This window comes from Typopeltis vanoorti, chromosome 15 (assembly GCF_054136105.1).
Source record: "Typopeltis vanoorti isolate ZY-2024b chromosome 15, IOZ_Tvanoo_1.0, whole genome shotgun sequence".
In the NCBI taxonomy this organism is placed as follows: Eukaryota; Metazoa; Arthropoda; class Arachnida; order Uropygi; family Thelyphonidae; genus Typopeltis; species Typopeltis vanoorti.
In genome coordinates this window covers 19,469,431-19,490,170 of record NC_143563.1, presented here as the reverse complement: position 1 = coordinate 19,490,170, position 20,740 = coordinate 19,469,431, and the positions used below count along the sequence as shown (strand labels likewise).

The 20,740-nt window shown below is 34.0% G+C and overlaps 1 protein-coding gene and 1 pseudogene across 1 annotated transcript in view; one reads left to right on the top strand and one right to left on the bottom strand.

The window, feature by feature from the left end:
* The window catches only part of LOC150098439 (nucleoporin NUP188-like), a 280,537-nt gene that overhangs the window by 148,527 nt on the left and 111,270 nt on the right, over positions 1 to 20,740 (bottom strand). The window contains exons 13-14 of the mRNA XM_090405212.1: positions 14,839 to 14,961; positions 6,803 to 6,878 (exon numbers count right to left, since the gene is read on the bottom strand). Of these exons, the coding sequence (XP_090261338.1) occupies positions 6,803 to 6,878; positions 14,839 to 14,961 (199 nt within the window). The remainder of the gene's footprint in view (positions 1 to 6,802; positions 6,879 to 14,838; positions 14,962 to 20,740) is intronic.
* Positions 13,239 to 13,357, top strand: LOC150098440 (5S ribosomal RNA; annotated as a pseudogene).

The window sequence follows — 20,740 nt, the reverse complement described above, 5'->3', positions numbered from 1 at the left end:
GAAATATAATATCATTGTTATATTTTTAGATATTTTTTAGATTTCTGCTGTAAAATATCAACTAGTTCAACAACTGCATGCATACTGGATATCATGAAGGTGTTTGTCTTATCCTTCCATTTACAAATTAATACAGAATCAGAATACTGCTGCATTAATTCAATTTTTTTAAAAGTTGTTTCTGATTGTTATGCAAACATCAACTGGAGAGACAATTTTTTAATCAAGAAAATGGAATTATAAAAATTATATGCATATAATTCATATCCTTTATCTAAATAATTTTCCATTAGACTAAAAAAAACTTCTGAAGCATGGCTCATATTTTCAAACTTTTCAGATTTTCCACAAGAAATTCATTTTGAAAATAATACCATTAGATTCACAGAGTACATAAAGCTTGATGTCATATTTGTCTTGCATATAGACATCCATGCTGCAGTAATATTCTTTGTATTCTATGATGGGAAAATTAGAAGGGTTCCATATGCAGCAAAGCCAAGAAAAACTCTAATTTCCAATGCATCAGTACCTTTACCATTTACACAGTCTAGAACACCTATGCAAACGACCCTCTTTTGCTCCTTGTGCATCATATACATTAGACTGCTCAACTAATAAACTCAGGAATTCTTCACTAAAAAGACATATTTACCAACTGCTATATAGAAAAAGTTGTATAATTTTCAAACCTAGGATTTCTACCAGCAACTTTTATGAAATACTGCATCATGCAGCATCTTCATTTACACATGGCAAAAAATTATATTACCAGATTCACCTGCTTCATCTTTAGATACAGAAACATCTGAACTTGAAGAGCTATCATTGGAGAGTTCAAAGTTTTATCTGAGTCAGAATTATCATGTTCATCTCATTCTGAATTACTCGTGTTAGGAGTTTATTCTAATTCACTCTAAGAAAACAATTTTTTAAGAAACATTTTTGCATTAAAAGCATAACACTAAATGCTTTTTACAAGAGGACAGAGGTAACACAACAGACTTGTAAAATAAATACTGAAATTACCACTTCGGCCAACTAGTATTAGCATGTTTTTGGAGCATGCATGTTTATATTACTGGTTTTAGAATTTTTTGGATTTTTAAAAAATCCAAAAAATACTAAACCACAGCCCCCCCCCCCCCCTCACAATAAAGATTACTCTAAATCCATCACCATTCCCTATATATAGAAAATTGGCATCCCTTATCTGCTCCATTAAAGACCAACCACTTCCCCTAGACCTACCTGGTGTATACCAGGTCCCTTGCAGCTGTAAGCTGTCCTATTTTGGCCAAACAGGCAGGAGAGCGAATATCAGAATTTCGGAACACAAGGACTACATCCGGTTTCACCATTACAGCCACTCTGGGCTTACAGACCATGCTCTGGATACACACCACAGAATATGGTAGAAGAAAGCCATAGTAATACACCGCAGCAAGTATAAATTTGAAAGCCCATTCATGGAATCAGCTTCAGCCCTAAGAAACATGCCAAACCTCAACAAATTTGGATGCATGAGACTGCCCCAAATTTGGGAGACGTACATCTTGAGAACTTCAGCCCAAAGGCCAAGAATACCAAATATAGCCTGCTAGGGGGCACCATCAGGCCTTTAGGAAAAACAGTAGTTTCCTCGCTTCTACCCCCATTTGCTGTTCCTAGTGCCTGCGTGCATGTGTCTTAATTTTATGTTCCCATGAAGATGGCAACGTGACATTGCCAAAATATAGGTAGTGTATATTAAAGTTTATTTTAATTTATATACCAGTATACGTTGTGAATTCCTTAAGTTATTTAGTAATCATGTGCAACCAACGTATAAGCCTTTCTACAAGAAAGCATTAATGACGATAGATTAAGTGTTCAAAATGAGCACCTTGTCTTTCAAGACAGGTTTCGTAGTGCACACAAAGGTTCTTTGTCATCTTAGAGAATAAGGATTCGGCTGGACATGTGTAATTTTATCCCTTAGGCTGGCCTGGTTGGCTGAGTGGTTAGCGTATCTAGTCACAAACATCCATGCCCACTGCGGGATTCAAACCTCCAGCCAAAAAGCTGCATGGTCGAAAGGCATGGATGTTTGTGACTGTCTGTGAAATACTAGTGGTGATGGTGAGCAGTAGATGTCATTGGTGTAGAAGATGAATGGAGTTGTAGTTGGTGGATTGAGTGGTGGAGATGGAGAGTTGTGGAGTAGGTGTCATCCCTCGATGAGTCTTTGGACTCCCTGGAGGTGTTATGTAATAATAATAATATCCCAAATGAAGGTATCAAGTGATGTGAAATTAGGAGAATGAGAAGGTTATGGGAATTCGGTGAACCTTGAAATGAGCCTCCCGGGAAGTGTTCTGATAAACAGGCTCTAGAACCATGTGATATGTGACAGGTTGCTCCTTCCTGTTGGAATACTTGTGCACAAAATGGAATGTTTTTTGCACAACACATTCTATGCAAATCATGGGTGAATAGAACCAACACGTTCTCAATGTAGCTTTTGCTATTCAAGGTCATGGTCACACAACCCTCTTCAATGAAGTAGGGCCTGATTATGCCATGGCCGGAAACCACATGCCATGCAGTGACCTTGCTGGGAAGAGGTTTCTCTTGGACAAATTTGGGTCTTGAGAAACCAAGAAACCTGCAGGTTCATCTGCTTATATGACTGCTTAGATGAAAATGCACTTTGTCCGAGAACCAGACAAAATGGAGGATGAACGGATCTTCATAGACATTGGCCCACATGCATGCACAGTATTCCCACCATGCAACATAATCTTTACTGTTAAACACTGACTCACCTGAATGACATACGAAAAGGCACCCAGTTCCTTAAGGTATTAACTGCCTCAGTATCCCAAGTTTTACCACTGTTTGATGTTGACTGCATTTTACTGTATTATGTTCTCCAGCATACACCCATGATTCTCATTTGTATTAACAGTTTGCAGTCTCCCCAAATGGCCTTTGTATTATGGCAGAACACGTCCGATTAAGGCAATGATGACATTTATTGCATGGAGCATACTTACAGAAATGACAAACAAACTGCTCAAAAACATGTTGTAAGCTTGGACCATTTGCTCTATCAACTCCATATGAACGAAAATAATGCTCAACAATAAACATCTTTTCTTCCAACATCAACACCATTGCAACAGCTAAATGTAATGGTGCAGAATCTACACGTGCTCTTCTATTAATGTGCATGCAGTCTGGCTGCATGTATATTCAGCCAAGGGGATGTCAAAGTTAAGCACTGTTTTTCTGTGCCATACCATAAATTCTGAATGTGTCATGATTATTGTATTTTATGAGAGTAGTTCCACAATGAAGAAATATTCCAGGAGCCCTACATTTTATAAAATAATTTAATATCATAAATATATGAATGGCATTTTTAATATCCACATTTAATTCTCAATATTTCTTTTTCTATGATGAACAAAGTTTGACATCTCATGATAATTAATCCAAGGCAGTTATATTCTCTCTCTTCCTCTGCAAGAGTGTCTGAAATCCTAACAATTTCTCCCAGAAACTTGGGTTTTTCATCAGTGCTGATGCATCTCTAAGATTACATTGCTACCGTCATGGACAGAAAAAAGGTGAGGAATAAAAACCAACAGCCTTTCTGAGTAGAAGTTTGAGTGGATTAAAAATGAACCTAACCATTGAAAAGGAAATATCAGCAATTTTATATCCTTGAAGAAAATGGAGATATTTACAGTATGGTCAAGATACTCAAGGTAAATCAGACGACAAACTATTATTATTTCAAAGTAACATCAAAAACAAAAAAAAAAACAGGGAATCAAACATTAGGCCTTAGAGGCTTAAAAAAAAAATTTAATTTTGAAGTGTGCTATAGTGCTATATTCCTGATATTAAAAAAAAAAAAAAAAAAAAAAACAAGTACAACTTCCGTAGCTGGAGGAAATCCCAACTAGATGTCCAGGTAGTAGATGACTTTCACTGTTTGGCGATACACAACTGTCTTGTTTATTGGAGAATGAAGTGGATATTGTCATGATTTGTTTTCTGAGTAGTAGAGCCTCCAGTTTCTATTTTCAGCCTTTCTTCTCATATAGAGTGCAGGTGATGACCCTGTTGTGCATGCTCTCCCCACTGTAATTAATTAATTAAATGGGGAGAAAGCATCTCCTCCAATTGAGGATGCAACAAAAATGAAGTTTCCAGAGTCTGGTGCTAGGGTAGTACTCAGGACTGAAACCATTGGTATCACATTGGGAAGCTTCCTGTTCAGCTGGTGAATGATCCTGCTAATACTTAGCTTGCCAGATTAGACCTTTATACCTGAAGGTAGCATGAGTATATATAACAGCTTACAGAGGACACTGTTGAAGACATGCTTGGGAGTTTGGGCACTCCCTGTATGGCAGCAATGCCCAAAAGTCCTTCACTCCTGCTCTATAGATTTTCCCAATATTCAAATACAGTTATCATAACAAATTATGTTCACAGCAATTAACATCAAATCTCCCATAAAGTTGCATTTGCAAAAACAAGAAAAATGAAAAATGTAACAAAATCCAATAAACCAACAAAATTCATGTTACAAACACTTCCACATCAACATCTGGGGTCTCAATACTAACAACATTACCATTTACCGGCATCCAAAACCTAATCTGTTATTCAGCACTGAACTTTAACTGGCATCCTCTATGACTATAGCTTTTCTCAATTTACCATATTACATCATACATGATGCCTTACATAAGAAGGGCAGAACATGTGCTTTTGTCTGGTCTGATATCAAGAACTGGAATACACAGCAAATGATCTGCTTTGGCTCAAGATTTTCCTGTCTCATTTTGTTAACTTCACATTCCATCTTTACTACTCCAATTCTGATGAATATACTTACTTTTTGATTATACAGGGTGTTCGGGATAAATTTGACATATTTATAATTAATTATATTTTTCCGTAAGTTACATGTATTAACACACACTTCTCTTCATTTAAAAGTTTGGACCCTTCTTCATTCATATACAAGATGTCAGAAAGGATGGATAGCTGGAACCCACCTGAATCATGGAAGAGAATAACTTGTATCATGATGATTCGTGCCCGCCATCAAAATAAGGATATTACGACTGCTGCCCAATGCTCCCTGAATACAGTAAAAACAATCAGGCATGAACTAGAGACTTGCAATGGTGACTACGAGGATGTAGCAAGAAGAAAGATCCCTAGCAGACGATCTGATTGCGTTTGTACAGCAGAATTCCTCGCAAATCTGCAGGAACAGGTGTTGAAGAACCCTGGCATTGGAATTCGGGCTTTGTTCGTGGAGTTGCTAACTGTAGTCAAGCCCTGGATAACAAGGGTAGCCAATGGTAGGCCGTATGTATGGCAGCAGGATTCGGCCCCTTGCCACACCTCTGGGAAAAGTCAAAAATGGTTGTCTGAAAATTTCTACGACTTCACCAGTCCAAATGTTTGGCCTCCAAACTCCCCAGACCTTAACCCCATGGATTATTTTGTATGGGGCGCAGTTGAAAAAGACACCAATCGCACTTCCAGTAATACAAAAGCCCAGTTAATGGATAAAATTAAAACAGTTTTTGCGGCCCTTCCCAGGGAGACTGTAGCATCAGCTTGTTCGAGGTTCCGAAGCAGAATCGAAGCTGTGATCGATGCTAATGGTGGTTATTTTGAGTAAATCTTGTTGATAGTATTGTAATTAACTCTGCCTGTAATGTTTTTTTGTCAATTCATTAAATTTAATAGATACAAAGAAGATTTTCTTTTTCCTTACGAAACTGTCAAATTTATCCCGAACACCCTGTACATCTGTTAAAGGTAAGTGATATACTGCTTTAAGTACTTCTTACAATTTCTTTAATTGAGGAAAGCAGAGTAACTGCTGATACATTCTGTCTTTAATTATCTGGAATAAAAGAAACTATTTTAATATACAAGAATGTGCCTCTTATGTAAAAAATGCCATTCTTCATATTACATGGATGTAGCATGTTAACTGTTGATGATTTTCTCTAATGCTGGAAGGTAGGACCACTTTGTTTCTTCATTCAATTTTTCTTTTCTTAAAAAATAGGACATGACAAACCAGTTTCTGGGAGAAAAAATCTGCTTGCCCTTGTTGGAGACCATAACTTGGGAATCAATTGAAGAAAGGCTTAGAAAAGGTTCCTATAGTCAGAGACTAGAATTAAACATAAGCCTTTCTTAAACATAAGCCTAGCTCTGTGGATGCAAACACAACTTATATATATATATATATATATATATATATATATATTTATTTTTTTTTTTTTTCAAAAATTACAAGTACAACTTCCATAGCTGGAGGAAATCCCAACTAGATGTCCAGGTAGTAGATGACTTTCACTGTTTGGCGATACACAACTGTCTTTAAAGCTTTTATTTATATATATATATAGATATATATATAGATAGATAGATAGATAGATAGATAGATAGATAGATAGATATACATGTATATTTTATAATTTTTAAATGATTTTGTTATATTTATTCTGTATATAATAACTGTATATAATTATTTACAGTTATTATATATACTATTTGACTGATTAAATTATTTTTTTTGAAATACTTGGAGTAATTTCTAACTTTAATAACAATAATTAAGATAAGGTTTCTTTATATTGGATGAAAACATTAACGTCCAATATCAGTAATAACAGCATTTTACTAAGGATGAACCTAGTTAGCATTCTGGCATTAAAAAGATGAATATGCACACGAAAGAAAAACAAAGTAGCTGGGAAAAATTACCCACCTTTGACCACACACCAAGTAAATGTTTTTCACAAATTGTGTTAAAAACATCTGCCACTCCATTCTCCAAACTGACTCTGCAAGAGAAAAAATTATCTGATATATATAGCTATTTCTTAAAAAATAAAATAAAATAATTGACTAAAATAAAAAGCCAAAAGGCTTCAGTTTGGCGATGCAAAATTTATAAAAATCAAGTGAATATTAGATCCAGCATTATTTCAAAACCAAATGTAGAAACTATGGTAAAAATAAGTTGACCAGAGCACTTACAGGAATACATCTGCTGGCATTTACGAGTCGCCCTAGCACGGACCACTTTAGAAAACATGAACGCCAAGGTGTTCCCATAAGCTCTCTGGTCAACTTATTTTTACAAAACTTTCATAGTTTCTACATTCAGCTTTGAAATAATGCTGGATCTAATATCCACTTGATTTTTATAAAATAAAATAAAATAAAATAAAAAAAAAAATATATATATATATATATATATTATTATTATTATTATGAGACACCTCCAAGGAGTCTACAGACTCATCGAGGGAGGGCACCTACTCTACCACTCTCTGTCTCCACACTCAATCCACCAACTACAGCGAACCGCATCATCTACACCAATGGCATTTACTACTCACCACCACCACCACTAGTATTTTCACAGACAATCACAAACATCCATGCCCATGGCTGGATTCAAACCTGCAGCCTTTTGGCTGGAAAGCAGATACACTAACCACTTGGCGAACCACGCCAGTTGATGATTGATTGATATATATATATATATATATATCAATCAAAAGAACATGCAGGTTTCAGAATATCTTCTCAACTTTAGATCATTCACAGGCCTTACATCAAATAATCTAAAAACCAAAATATAATATACCAATATTATATTCATAGATTACAAAAAAAAAAAAGCCTTCCCTTCAACTCAATAGCATAAAATGCTTGAAGCTTTAAAACATACAGGAATAGATAATATTTATATTACCATATTAACTCATATATATGAGAGAGAGAGGTTCATCAGTAACAAATTTAAATGGAAAAGAAACAGAAATAGAAATAAAGAGAGGAGTCAAACAGGGAGACTTTATCTCACTAAATTATTTGCTATAGTCCTTGAATATGCTATGAGAAAATTGAACTGGGAGAAAAGAAGACTGCATATTGATAGAGAATACTTAACCAATCTACAGTTTGCTGATGATATATATCATTCAAATAGCGACATTACCAAAATAACTAGAACATCATTACTGAATTAAAAATAGTGAATCTGGATAAAGGCCTATAGAGGATAAATCAAAAATAACATATAGCGGAAATACTCTAGAACGAAAACAAATTGAAATAAATCAGACAGATTGAAATAATGAATTCATACAAATATCTAGAACAAATCATTACATACAACCATAAACTTGATACATATACACATCCTGCTGTTATTTAGCTAGAATAACAGCAGGGTGGAAAGTTTTTAATATCATTATAGAGATATTTAAAAACAATTTACCAAATTGACTAAAAAGAAAGACCTATAACCAGTGTGCACTCCCAACAATGACTAATGATAGTGAAACCTAAAGTCTCACTAAAAAACACCTACAGAAACTGAAAACAACACAAAAAAACATGGAGATGGTGCTGGGCAGGACGTGATGCCTGACAACAGAGAGACAAAGAGAACAACAGAATGGATATCAAGAATTGGTTATCAAAACCAGGTAGACCAATGGTTAGATAGGACAAGATGTTATGGAGATTTATGGTGAAGAGATGCACAAGACTGGCTAAAATGGAAGAAGCACGGAAAGGAATTCATCCGGCAGTGGACTGAACAAAGTTCATGATGATATATATATATATATATATATATTTAAATAAAAAGAAACTCTTCTAAATACAGCTTTAAAAACAAAAAAGAACGTGAAATAAAACAAACAATCTTATTGAGAAATTTGATTATCTTCTGAATCATAATAATAATAAATAAAATAACAAAATCTCATTAATTCTTATCTTTCCAAGTTATCTTCCACCTATATATTTTGTCACCCAAGTCATATAGTATTCAGTGGCATACTAATTATGCCTATAGAATGTTTGTGCATGTGTGCATGGGAGAGGACGTGGGGAGGGGGGTTCTTGAGTCTAAATCTTGAAATAAAAGCTCACAAACCTAAAAGAAGCTAAATTTACTTTTAATATACATTAGGAATTTTTACACATATGAGGCAGTACCTAAAAAGAAATGGAATCTGAACTTGGCATATGTGTGCATTTTCTAGTTATGGATGATGCCACTAGGTATCCTGAGCGTGCACTTTTCTATGCCAGTCTGGCAAGTGGTCATCCTGTCTGATCTGGTTCATTGTTCTGGCTGCTTTTTTGTTAGTGCTTACAAGCAAGTAGGTGATTTGGTGATAACTGACCACAAGGAACAGAGAATGTACAGGAAATTTTGTTTTCTTTCGGGTAAAATTGCAGCTGAAACTATTGTTATGTTTCAGCAAGCCTTTAAGGATGACACTTTAGATAAAACACAGGTCTATTAGTGGTTTTCCCATTTCAATAATGGGGACAAGTCAGTTGAAGACCAACCACAATCTATCCAATCTTCAACAAGCAGAAATGATGAAAACGTTGAAAAGGTTTGCTAGTCAATCAATGAAGATCAATGAAAGACTATTGGGCAAGTTTCTTAAGAGACAAATTTTAATAAAAGATTTGCAAATGAAATTAGTGTCTGCTAAATTTATGCCTTGTTTGCTCACAGAGGATTAAAAAAAAAAAAAATAATGTGAATGTTTGCTGTGATTTGAGGGAGCAGAACTTTCTTTCAAAAGTTGCGACTGGAGATGATCTTGGTGCTATAGTTATGATCCATTAACAAAACAAGCATCAAGCCAATGGAAACATGCAAATTCACCAAGATCCAAAGCACGTCAAGACAATGCTGATTTGTTTTTTTGATGTGAATGGAATTGTATACAAAGAATTTGTTACTCCTGGACAGACAGTGAACCAACATTTTTATCACAATGTTTAGAGAAGACTGCATGATAGTATGTGATGAAAACAACCAGAAATGTGGAGTGGGCAGAGATTGGTTGCTGCACCACGAAAATGCACCAGCTCACATGGCCTTGTCTGTCCAATAGTTCTTGATGAAAAATGACAAGGCAGTTGTTCCCCACCCTCCCTACTCATCCGATCTCTCTCCATGTGACTTTTTTTTTTATTCCTAAAGATAAAGAAAACCATGAAAGGGCAGTGATTTGTTGATGTGCACAAAGCAAAAGAAAAGTTGCTAGAGGCCATAAAGAGTATTCCAGTTGAATAGTTGAATAGAACTGTTTCCAGCAGTGGAAAAACAAAACGTTGGGACAAGTGCATTAACTCATGTAGAGAGTACTTTAACCACGTTACCAGCCAAGACATCTACTGATGTCAAGGTTATCATGGATGTGAAGTGCATATTCAAATTGTAATACCATTGATATTACATTGAAATATATGATGGATATGAAGCATATGAGGATGCATATTTTATCCATAATGGCCGGTTTGGTGGTTAAAAGAGACTAAAATATGGTATTATAAACTTTAATGAATTTTTTTTTAAATAATTCCAGTTATTTTTGAGTACCCCCTCGTATTAAAATATCTGGCTTGTAAAATTTTTTTTTACAGGTCATATTAGGGATTGTCAGGATCAGTTTCAAGTCTGGAATAAACAGTTAAGAAATCACAGGAGTATTTTAAAAAAGATCCACATTTAAATTTTGTAAGACTATCGAAAGATATGTGCTGGGTTTTAACCTATAAATAGCAGAATACCTCTTGTCAGATTTTAAAAAAAAACCAACACTTTCCACATTTCTGGTTTTTGATAGTTTTTTTCTTCCTCAAATATTGATATGTATCCTGATTGCATTCCTGTTGAGTATTTTTACCACCATGCTGTCAACTGTTTGTTTCATCTGACAAGCTTTCGAAGTACTTACTACAGACATCTAGGATATTCTTATCTTCAGTTTTCATGTTGCCTTTATCATCTCCTTTTACAGTACTCATTTCCTCCACTTCTAAGTGTTCTCAATAGCCTCCATAACATTTTGTCACCTTCCTGATATTTATCTTCAATGATTTTTACCAAAGTTTTCCCATTGCACTTGTTTAGTTGCTTTTATTGCATGCTCTTTTGCTTTCCTACATTTTTTTCTCTGTATTCTCTCAGAGCACATGCTGACTAACTTGCTAGGAACTTTCAATGTGCTTTCTTTATTTCCTTGATTGTCTCTTTAACAAGTCCAATGTGGAGTTCTGATTTTTCAATCCTCATAGAGAACCTAACCATATGCTACTCTAGCTAAATCAATCAATGTTTTCTTTGGGATCTGCAATTGAAAACAAGAACCAGACTTCCAAGATTTGGTTCTTGTTTACAAACTTTTTCATTTTTTCTTCAATAATATTGTGTACTTGAGTTTAGTTTAACTCTGAAATCTGTGGAACTTTGATTATTTTTAAAACTTTCTTACACACCTTTCTTGTCAATATAATATTCTATTTTATCCTGCTCAAAACCAGATGTTGATCACTTTCTATTTCAAATCCCCACATTCTTGTGTCCTGAATATGCATGAAGATATTGCTATCAAAAATAACAAAGTCAATAAGACTTTTCTTATTTTGTGTTTTTTCTCTATGTGAATTTGTGCAGATTTTATGTTCGAATATGGTGTTAGTAATGACTAGTCCATGTCCTGAACAGAAATCCAGCAGGTATTTACCCCTTATTAGCTTTGCTCTTTTCTCCAAATTTTTCCTAAATATTCCTGTATGTCTAGTAATAGGCTAAAGTCTCATTGTCCATTTTCCCCAATTATTTCCCCTGATATTTCCCATTCAACATTATCCTTGTGATTAGTACTGAATACTCCTTTCTTTCCCTAATCATTATTTCTTGAATATAATATTTGCTGTTTAGAAGAAACAACAAATATTATAAATTGACCTGTTTTGTCTTCTTTGTTCTGGTTACACTAATTATGTTGATCTAGTACTGCTGAAATTCTTCTACCAGTTCCACTTCTTTTTCACTAATAACTGCTACATAGATGGTGATTTGGAGTTTGTCTAAATGGCTGCATTTTCACTGTTTTGCTCTGATTCCCCTGAACAAAAACAGCAAGATGGGGGGGGGGGGGGGGGGGGAATAACCATACAATTCCTCAGAAGACATGAAATTCCATTACATTGTACTGAGCTAATGCACTGTGAGAAGGCAAGGACTGGACAGCAAGTCAGAATCCCAGTCTGTTCTCTGCATTCCTTAAAAGGCTATGTGGAGGTGTCCTCCCAGTTATCTAGCTTTGATCCTTAAGCCACCTAGGAGATAATGCTGTGATGTTAAATCAGATGAAAGGTAGAGTTATATATCAAATAGATATATCCAAATACTTGTGCTGACTTGTGTCAGCACAAGTACTTTGATATATACCAGGGGTATCCAGAGTTTTGGCAGCAAGAACCATAGTAGTTACCTACCAGAAATTGTTAAGAGCCACAAATTTACTTTTTAAAACATTTTTAAGGGCAACATCAAAAACTTCCTTAATATCAATGCCACGAGTATTATCTTTTAATGCTATTAAATCTAATAATTCTTCTTGCGTCACTCCGTCCTCAAGAATGAAACGAATAAAAATTACGAATTGTGGTTGGTCTGTAATGTCAGTTGATTTTTTTGTATCTTTTAATGTATCTTTTTAAATGTTCTGACAAGGTAATATAAATGTAACTACATTGCCAAACAGCAATGTAGTTAATTGAAAAATTAAATTAAAAACAATAGAACGGCTCAACTAAGAAATATATTTTATTTGTTAGTTAAGCCGCAATAAAACTTAAGAAGAGCAGCAGTTTGGCCACCGTGGATACATACCATCTGAGAAAAGGAGACAAAGTCATTCATTAAAGAAACTTACTGATAGCTTCAAGTCAATACCACAATAATTAGGCCTAAATCCTTGAAATCAATGAACTATCCTATTTAATAAGTATAATACCTACAAATTTGACATAGCAATTAAATAACTGCCATAATAAATTAAGCATGAAAACTATAAAAAGAGAAAAATTTGAAAACAGGTAGGAAAACATACACAATATAGAATAACTAAGGCTAATATGGTAGGAACAAATTTATACAGAACAAAAAAAAGATCAGCTAAAACACCAAGCTAGAATTCAAACCAATAGTAAAATATGAATTGAACAGCTGGATTAGAAATAAAGCAATAATAATAATAATAGAAAACAATTTCTTGGAAAGAGTCTCATCATATACATACTTAGGTCATCTCATTGATCTAGACTGTGAACTCCAAAAGGAAATAAATAGAAGAGTTCAACTTGTCGTCAGTGGCCAGATCGGTTTGAAAGCACCAGTTCTCATATGATCACTGAAGTTAAGCAAACGTGAGCCCAGTTAGTACTTGGGAGGGTGTTCACCTGGGAACCCTGGGTGCTGCTGGCATTAAATATTACCTGTACACCTCTTGAGGGTACATAGCAGGAATTTTATGATGATGATATTCAACTTGTCTGGAACGCATTCAGAAAATTGAAAAGCATTTTTCAAAACAATTATGCCCCCCTCTGTTTAAAAAGGAAGACATTTAACCTGTGTATACTTCTAGTCATCACATATGGTTGTGAAATTTGGTCTCTAACAAAAGCACTGACAAATAAACTGGCAACAACTCAAAGAAAAATGGAGAGGCAGATGCTAGGCATCACATTAAAAGATAAGAAGCTAAACTCATATCATTGACATAATTTTAACCATAAGTGACTAAAATGAAAATGGGCTGGACATCTGTCCAGAAGAGAAGATGAGCAATGGACTACCATACTAACAAACTGGATTCTGAAAAAAGGAAAACAAGGCCAAGGACATCCTAAAAGAAGGTGGGGTGATGAATTGTCAAATTTTGTTGGGAAAAATTGGTCAACCATTGCCAAAAACAGAGAAAGGTGGAAGGAACTGGAGGAGGCATTCATCCAGCAGTGGCTGAAAAGAAGAGAAGAAGCAGAAGATCAGAGATATTAGAGTTCCAAGGAAAAAATTAAGGAAGTGAACAGATGATATCAATGGTAAATTAATGTTAAAAAAAAACAGAGATTACTGAAAGGAACTTGACATTATTAGCATTGAAACCTAAGAGATGATGTGGTGGTTTAAACAGGAATGGAGAGAAAGACTGGCATTCACAAGAATGGCAGAAAAAAACGTCCACAGGAAAATCAGAGTAAATATGGATAGACCAAAGTATTCAGTGCCTTAGTAGACTGAAATATAAGAGCTGGCAATTTATAGAGACTTAAGAAATTAATAATTTATTAAAAATAAATAATAATGGAAGCTTAATGTGTTGGACTACCATAGTATTCTTTGTCACTGGAAGCTGTTAGTCCAAACAATCCTGAGGAGAGATATCAGAAAATGATGAGGAGCAAGAGGAAATTATACAATGCAAAGTTTCAAGCAAAGTCATTGGAAATAGTATTTAAATTTTGTCATATAAATTTCAATTTTGTGAAACATTCTTTCCCATGCTGTACTATTAAATGGGAATAGAATGTTAATTCTTGTTGTATTTGATATAATGGTGCTGTTATCAATAGGTCTGTACTATTCACATTGCACCATAAACACTGCTGACATCTGAACTAAAGGTCACTTTGAATGGTAATTACTTTCATTTCCCCACCAGCACTATTTACTTGCATCAGTTAAAAAAAAATTATGCATTTCAAATGTAAAATGAATTCACCAAAAATATAAAAAAAACTTAGACCAATTCCATCATTCCCATCTGGATACTTTAGAAAGACTGCTGATTATCATGCACCCACAGGCTACTCAACTATTTAGAAGATATTACTCCATAGGCAACTTAGATTATACAAAAATAACTGAAATTTAAAAAAAATAAAATCATTATTTAAGCATACTTCTCAGAATTGTAATATATTTCCAGTGCTAAGATCCTGATAATATATGCACTAATATCACTTGTTGTATCTTCTGGGTTACCTATAAGAAGCGGATGGCATAGCAATTTCCAAAATGATTCCCTGAAAGATCAATAAAGGTAAACATAAATATATATATTAAACATTATCAAACAATATCTTAGACTAAAATCAAAATAACAATTATCCTTTCATTCAGTGAAATTAAATAGTGAATAGCACTCATTATATTTGATTTATGGAGATCAACTACCATTTGAGATCTGTCAACTTTAATAATAAAATTCTGTTTTGAACTTTACATTAAAGTTATCTTCAGGAATATATACATATGACTGCATTTACAGCAACTGGCAACACCGCATAGAGCAACATCATGTCTAAAACTACTTAATCCATCTAGCCTGACCTACTGTGGTAAAAAAATGAAAAAAAAATTAAATTAAAATTTTTAGAAAAAAAAAAAGCAAGATTAATATTTAATTATGTTGGTCAATCAGAATTTTCTTATTTATAACCTCTGGTTCTTGCACCTGGGGTGTTTAAGAGTTAAAGAAATTGGGAGAAGACCTCTATGTAGCCTTTTAAGGAATGCAGAGAACTTACTGGAGCTTCTGACCTCATCTTCTCATGGTGTACCCTGATGGGTATCTACCTGGATACTGAATGAATGAGAATGGGCTGGCAGTGTGGTGATTTAGCTGACCAAATTGTATTCTTACTGACTTAAACCATAATGCAAAATGATGGTACAACATGACAAAATTTCATACTAGATGGGGTATTGCATAGTTAGACAAGGCCTCTGTCATTTTTGTCAGGGAATCAGTGAGAACAGTAAAAAGTCAGCTACTGGACAAATCCTGGGAAACATCCCAAATCAACATCAGCAGAGCTCAAGATTAGTACTAACAACATAAGAAGCATTAATGGAAAGAAATTCACCTTCGTCTACACTGCATCTGTAAGATATTGTATTCTGTCCAAAAGTTTCTGAGTTGGAGGTGGGGGGGGGGGGTTTGCAATAAACTGAGCAAAAGTATTTCTTAAACAATATGCCTTGAAGACATCAGTAACACCCTGGTCCATAGGTTGCAGGGATGGGGGTGGAATTCAGTGAATGTGTTAATGAGATGGCTGTCAAAAGTATCAGTGGTCATAAGTCGCAAATGTTGTAAGTCAGAAGACTGACTGTATATATTTTAAATCAGTGTCACCTGTAGTGATGTACTCTAGTCAATATGATGCTGTGCATTGTTGTCAGGGTTGTATATATGTTGTACAAAACTTGGAGATTTTTAGCAGATTCTTTTTTAAATTTGGTTGTTTTATGAATGTTTCATATGCCACTTTAAATTTTCGTTTATGCAAAAAAAATTTTAAGAGGTAAGTATAAATAGAAAATATAAACAGAAATGACAAGCTAAACTCCGTGTTTTAGACAACATATATACAATCCTAACAATTCACATTCTGAGGTAGCCTAGAGTACCTCATGTTGACTACTGATCTTCACAACAATAAAAAAAAAAGAAGAAAATTAACATTAGATGAATAGCAACTTTAAAGTAAAACAACTTCAAAAAGCCAACAGGATATTTTTCTATGTTTCTGTCAATTTTTTTTAATTTTTTTTTTATTTTTATTTATTTATTTTTTTTTATGAGCACTCCAATATTGTCACATCCAACATTTCATTCTTCTAAGGCACTTATGAATGAATAAATCCACCTCCATCTTGGTCTTCCTCTGGATTTTTTCCCTGCCATCTTGGCATCAAACACCTGTTTTGCTAACCTTTCATCTCCCATTCTATTTAACTGACCATAATACCTTAGACTAGCCCTGCTCACATTCTTGAATGCAAACAATGTTAAGGTTCTTCCTGTTATCATTTTTAATATGATTATGCCACTGATGACGTCTGTCCAGGCCTCTAATTTTTTTTCAAAACTCTCACATTTGTGGTCTCTAGCCTTTGATCAAGTGCTTCTAACCCAACTCTCAGATCCATAACTTAAAACTGATTTGAACACTGTCTCATACACTGATAGTTTGGTGTTTTGGTTAATTTCTGTCTTATTCCATATAAATTTATTCAGCTGGGTATCCACCATACCAGTTTTGCTTCTTCTTCTGTTATCTATTTCCAGATTTAACTTGCCATCTTCACTAAAAACTGCCTAAATAGATGAAATATTTTACTTATTCTACAGGATCTCCATTCAGAATGCAGCTTAAGTTTTCTGTTTCCTATTTTCACAGTTTTGGTCTTTTTATTACTGATTTGCATGCAAATTTGTTAATTTACTTGTTAGTAATTTCTGGCCAAACAGATAACTGGACTCTAGCTTTAATGTAGTAGGTTTTTTTTTTTTCCACCAGCATTCTGGCCAATAGTGTTAATCAAATCAGTATGATTTAAGCATACTATGTGTTACAACACAGCTTGTCTCTTTGTACATATATGTATACTCCAGATGATGACCTTGATACGATGGTCAAAATGTTGGGTGATTATTTTGATTTTTATTCAAATGAAGTTATTATTCTAAAATAAACCAAAATAATCATCCTGTGTTTTGGAGACAACTACTGTTCACCCAAATGTAGTTGTCTCCATAATTTATTAGAATGCATTCTGAATCTGAATTCAGGCTAATGTAGTTAAGTCCTAATGGTGTTATTTAATTCAGTGTTTTTATGATGCTTACTCTCAAAATTTGTGTAGAATGGCACAGAAGAAAACTGTTGTTCAATTTTTTTCATAAAAGAGTGATTCAAGATAGACGACAAGTATTAGAACCGAAATGAAAATTATCATGATAAGTAACAAATAAATATTCATGTATCACTTGTTTTTTTTTTTTCTTTTTTAAATTTGTGTCTCATAGAGTGATAAATGCATAAATACATGAATAATTTGTATGTGGTGGGGTGACTAAGTTTATTATTATTCTTTTAATTTACATATTATATTTATTTTTACATAATTCAGAAAACCTTGCTTTAGAAACTAAACAGAATTTTTTCAAGTCATTTCAGACCAATAACTGGTGCAGCTGTAAGCACATCAGGCAATAAAATCATCTCCCACCTAAAAGTTAACTAACTGCTTCAATATTGGTAATCACACAGTAAAAACTGGCCATAGGATTCACAAAAGTTTATAAAAAATAAAAAGGTCAAGATCAAATATGCAACTATTATATGCTAAGTGACTGTGGTAATCCATTCAAGCTAACACTTAACTAGTGGAGATATTTGCCTGATATGAACAGGCTCAAAATTTTTTCATTCCTATATATAATTTTACAAACATATAGGATTCTAGGCTAGACCTTCCTTTCATAAGTGTATGAATGGACGTATGAAAAATATCATTCTGTATGCATCTATTCTCTGCAATTACTTAAATTTAGATTATAATGTTTAAAATAAAGATGATGCTAATCTTTCTCCAGATGTATCTTTAACATTAATAAAACAGAGAGAGAGAGAGAGAGAGAAATTCTTTTCTAAATACCTGGTTAATCATCCTCTGAGTACATTATTTTCAACTGATGCTCTTCCTGGAGGAGGGGGGGTGCAGAGAATGTACTACTCACTGGGGATTCAAAACTGTGCTGGTTAAATCAGTACAAGATTATCTGATTTTATTATGTCTTGGGCATATATTAAAAGGTTATATGCAAACCTACAGTACATTTTCTACCATGGGTGGGCTAAGGATTTTTTGTTCTATTTTTATCAATTTTATATGTATTTTTTTTTTTTTAAATAGTCCCAAAACCCTGCTCTGAATACCAAACATGGAACTTTTTCAAGCCACTTCAGGCCTCTAATATGCAAGATGGTGGTCTTACCTGAGGACTATATGTATGTATGTATGTATGTGGGGGGGGGAGCATTGTTAAGGTAGTTTACAGGTGGAGTTCTGCTGGACTCCGTACTGCAACCATTACTCTTCAACCTTTATGTTGGTTGTGTTGCTAATGGACTTCAATAAAATAATCAGTTGTCTGGGGATGATAAAAAAAAGTGAAAAGGATTATCAGGATGGTTACATTCAGTGGCACTTCAAGAAGACAAAGCAAAGGATGTCTGAGTATGTACTGGAGATGCCAGTGTAAGCTAAGAGGGGAAATAGGGTATCAGGGAGCAATGATGTAGAATTGAGTTCAGGATACACATTGCAAAGGTGGTGAAGACAACACAAAGGGCTGTTGCAATAGTGATCTACAGAGTAAAGGATTACATTGAATAACAATCAGACCAAATCTGGACTATTTCACTCAAATATTACTGGCTGTATGGCTATGCAGGTGATAAAGAAACTATAAACAAGATACAAACAAAGTTACATTTAAAAAAATGTTATAAGGAACATTATGGAAAGTTGGATTTATCATACAAAACAGAAAAACAGGCTAGAAGAAAACATGCAGTTTACACACATAATACTGACAGTGAGTTGCTTCAGCCCAGACTGACATGATAGTTTTTAAACCAGGACATGGAAAGAAACAAGAGTCCATGCTAAGCCTCTTGTCCTTCCACTATAAAATATAATGCACATGATAAGCAAGACTTTTGTATGGAGAGTGGTAAGTATTGTGGAATATGCATTCTTCACAGGGTTGTAGGAGTACACTGAATGTTAAAGATTGATATTTTGTTGCACCAAAAGTGGACATCCAGAGATGAATATAACAAGTTTGCAGGATTCTGCATTATCAATAATTATAATAGATCAGGAAGAGCAATCATGATAAACTGCATGAACTATAGATAATTTGCAATAACTGAAATAGATAATTACATGATCTGCATCATACAGATATTAATTGCCAGAAAAGTTATTTTTCTTGTTAATCAATGCTTGAATTTGAAGAATAACTGTAAGCATATCTGTAGGTACTCAGTAATAATTAAAGAAAATATGTTTTGAAATAATACTGATTTGACATTTTATTAATTTTCTAACATAAAGATTTCCAAATCTGACAATTTCTTCTCTGATAATACCAAGTGTAAAGAAAACTTATTAATGAATCCTGTAATAATTGTCTGATATAAAATTGTAGAGTCTTCTTATCTTCTTACTTTAGTTTCATAGTTGGACACCAACCAAGTGATAATGCATGTTTATGTCAGCTGCCTCTCCATGGCAATGGCAAAACTAAGAACATGCTGTAAACATCCTTACTTTCACACATTTGTGATTTTCATACTTATAATATGACAATAGTAAAGATTACATTATGTGCCATTATAACTTTAGGATGTAATATCACACTGGATAATTAACTTATCTAAGTAATATAACTTATTGGGTAATTAATAAGTTATTATAAGTTATTGAAAACTTATCAAGAATTTTCAAGAATAATGAATTTTGCATCATTTTTTGACAGAAAAAAAAAATGCAATATGTTTTACTATTTTCTTTATGTGAATTAGGAAAATAGTAATAGTCCATTAATCAATATGAACAAAAGGTTACTGTAACATTAATAAATACTGGTTTCAAAGCTTTTTATCACAGGTATCCTTAGATCATAATTGTGGGTTGGGTGTTATTTTGGGTTTATGGCTAAAGCAATTCAGACTATGAGGCCAATGGCTGTTATGTCTGTTAACTGCATGTGTTCTTAGAGCCAGTTTGTCTGTTTTGTGGGATGAAAACACTGCTACCTCTGTATGAGACAGGCTAACTTGCCTTCAGTTGAAAAGCCTTTATAGATTTTTTTGCATCCTAGATAGGAATTGAATCCAGGAGTTTCCAACCAAGGAAATCATTGATAAGGTCAAAATTCGCCTAAGGATGCCAGAAGCAAAAATGTGCCAAATAAATAAATAAATGTGCGATGTAATCAAG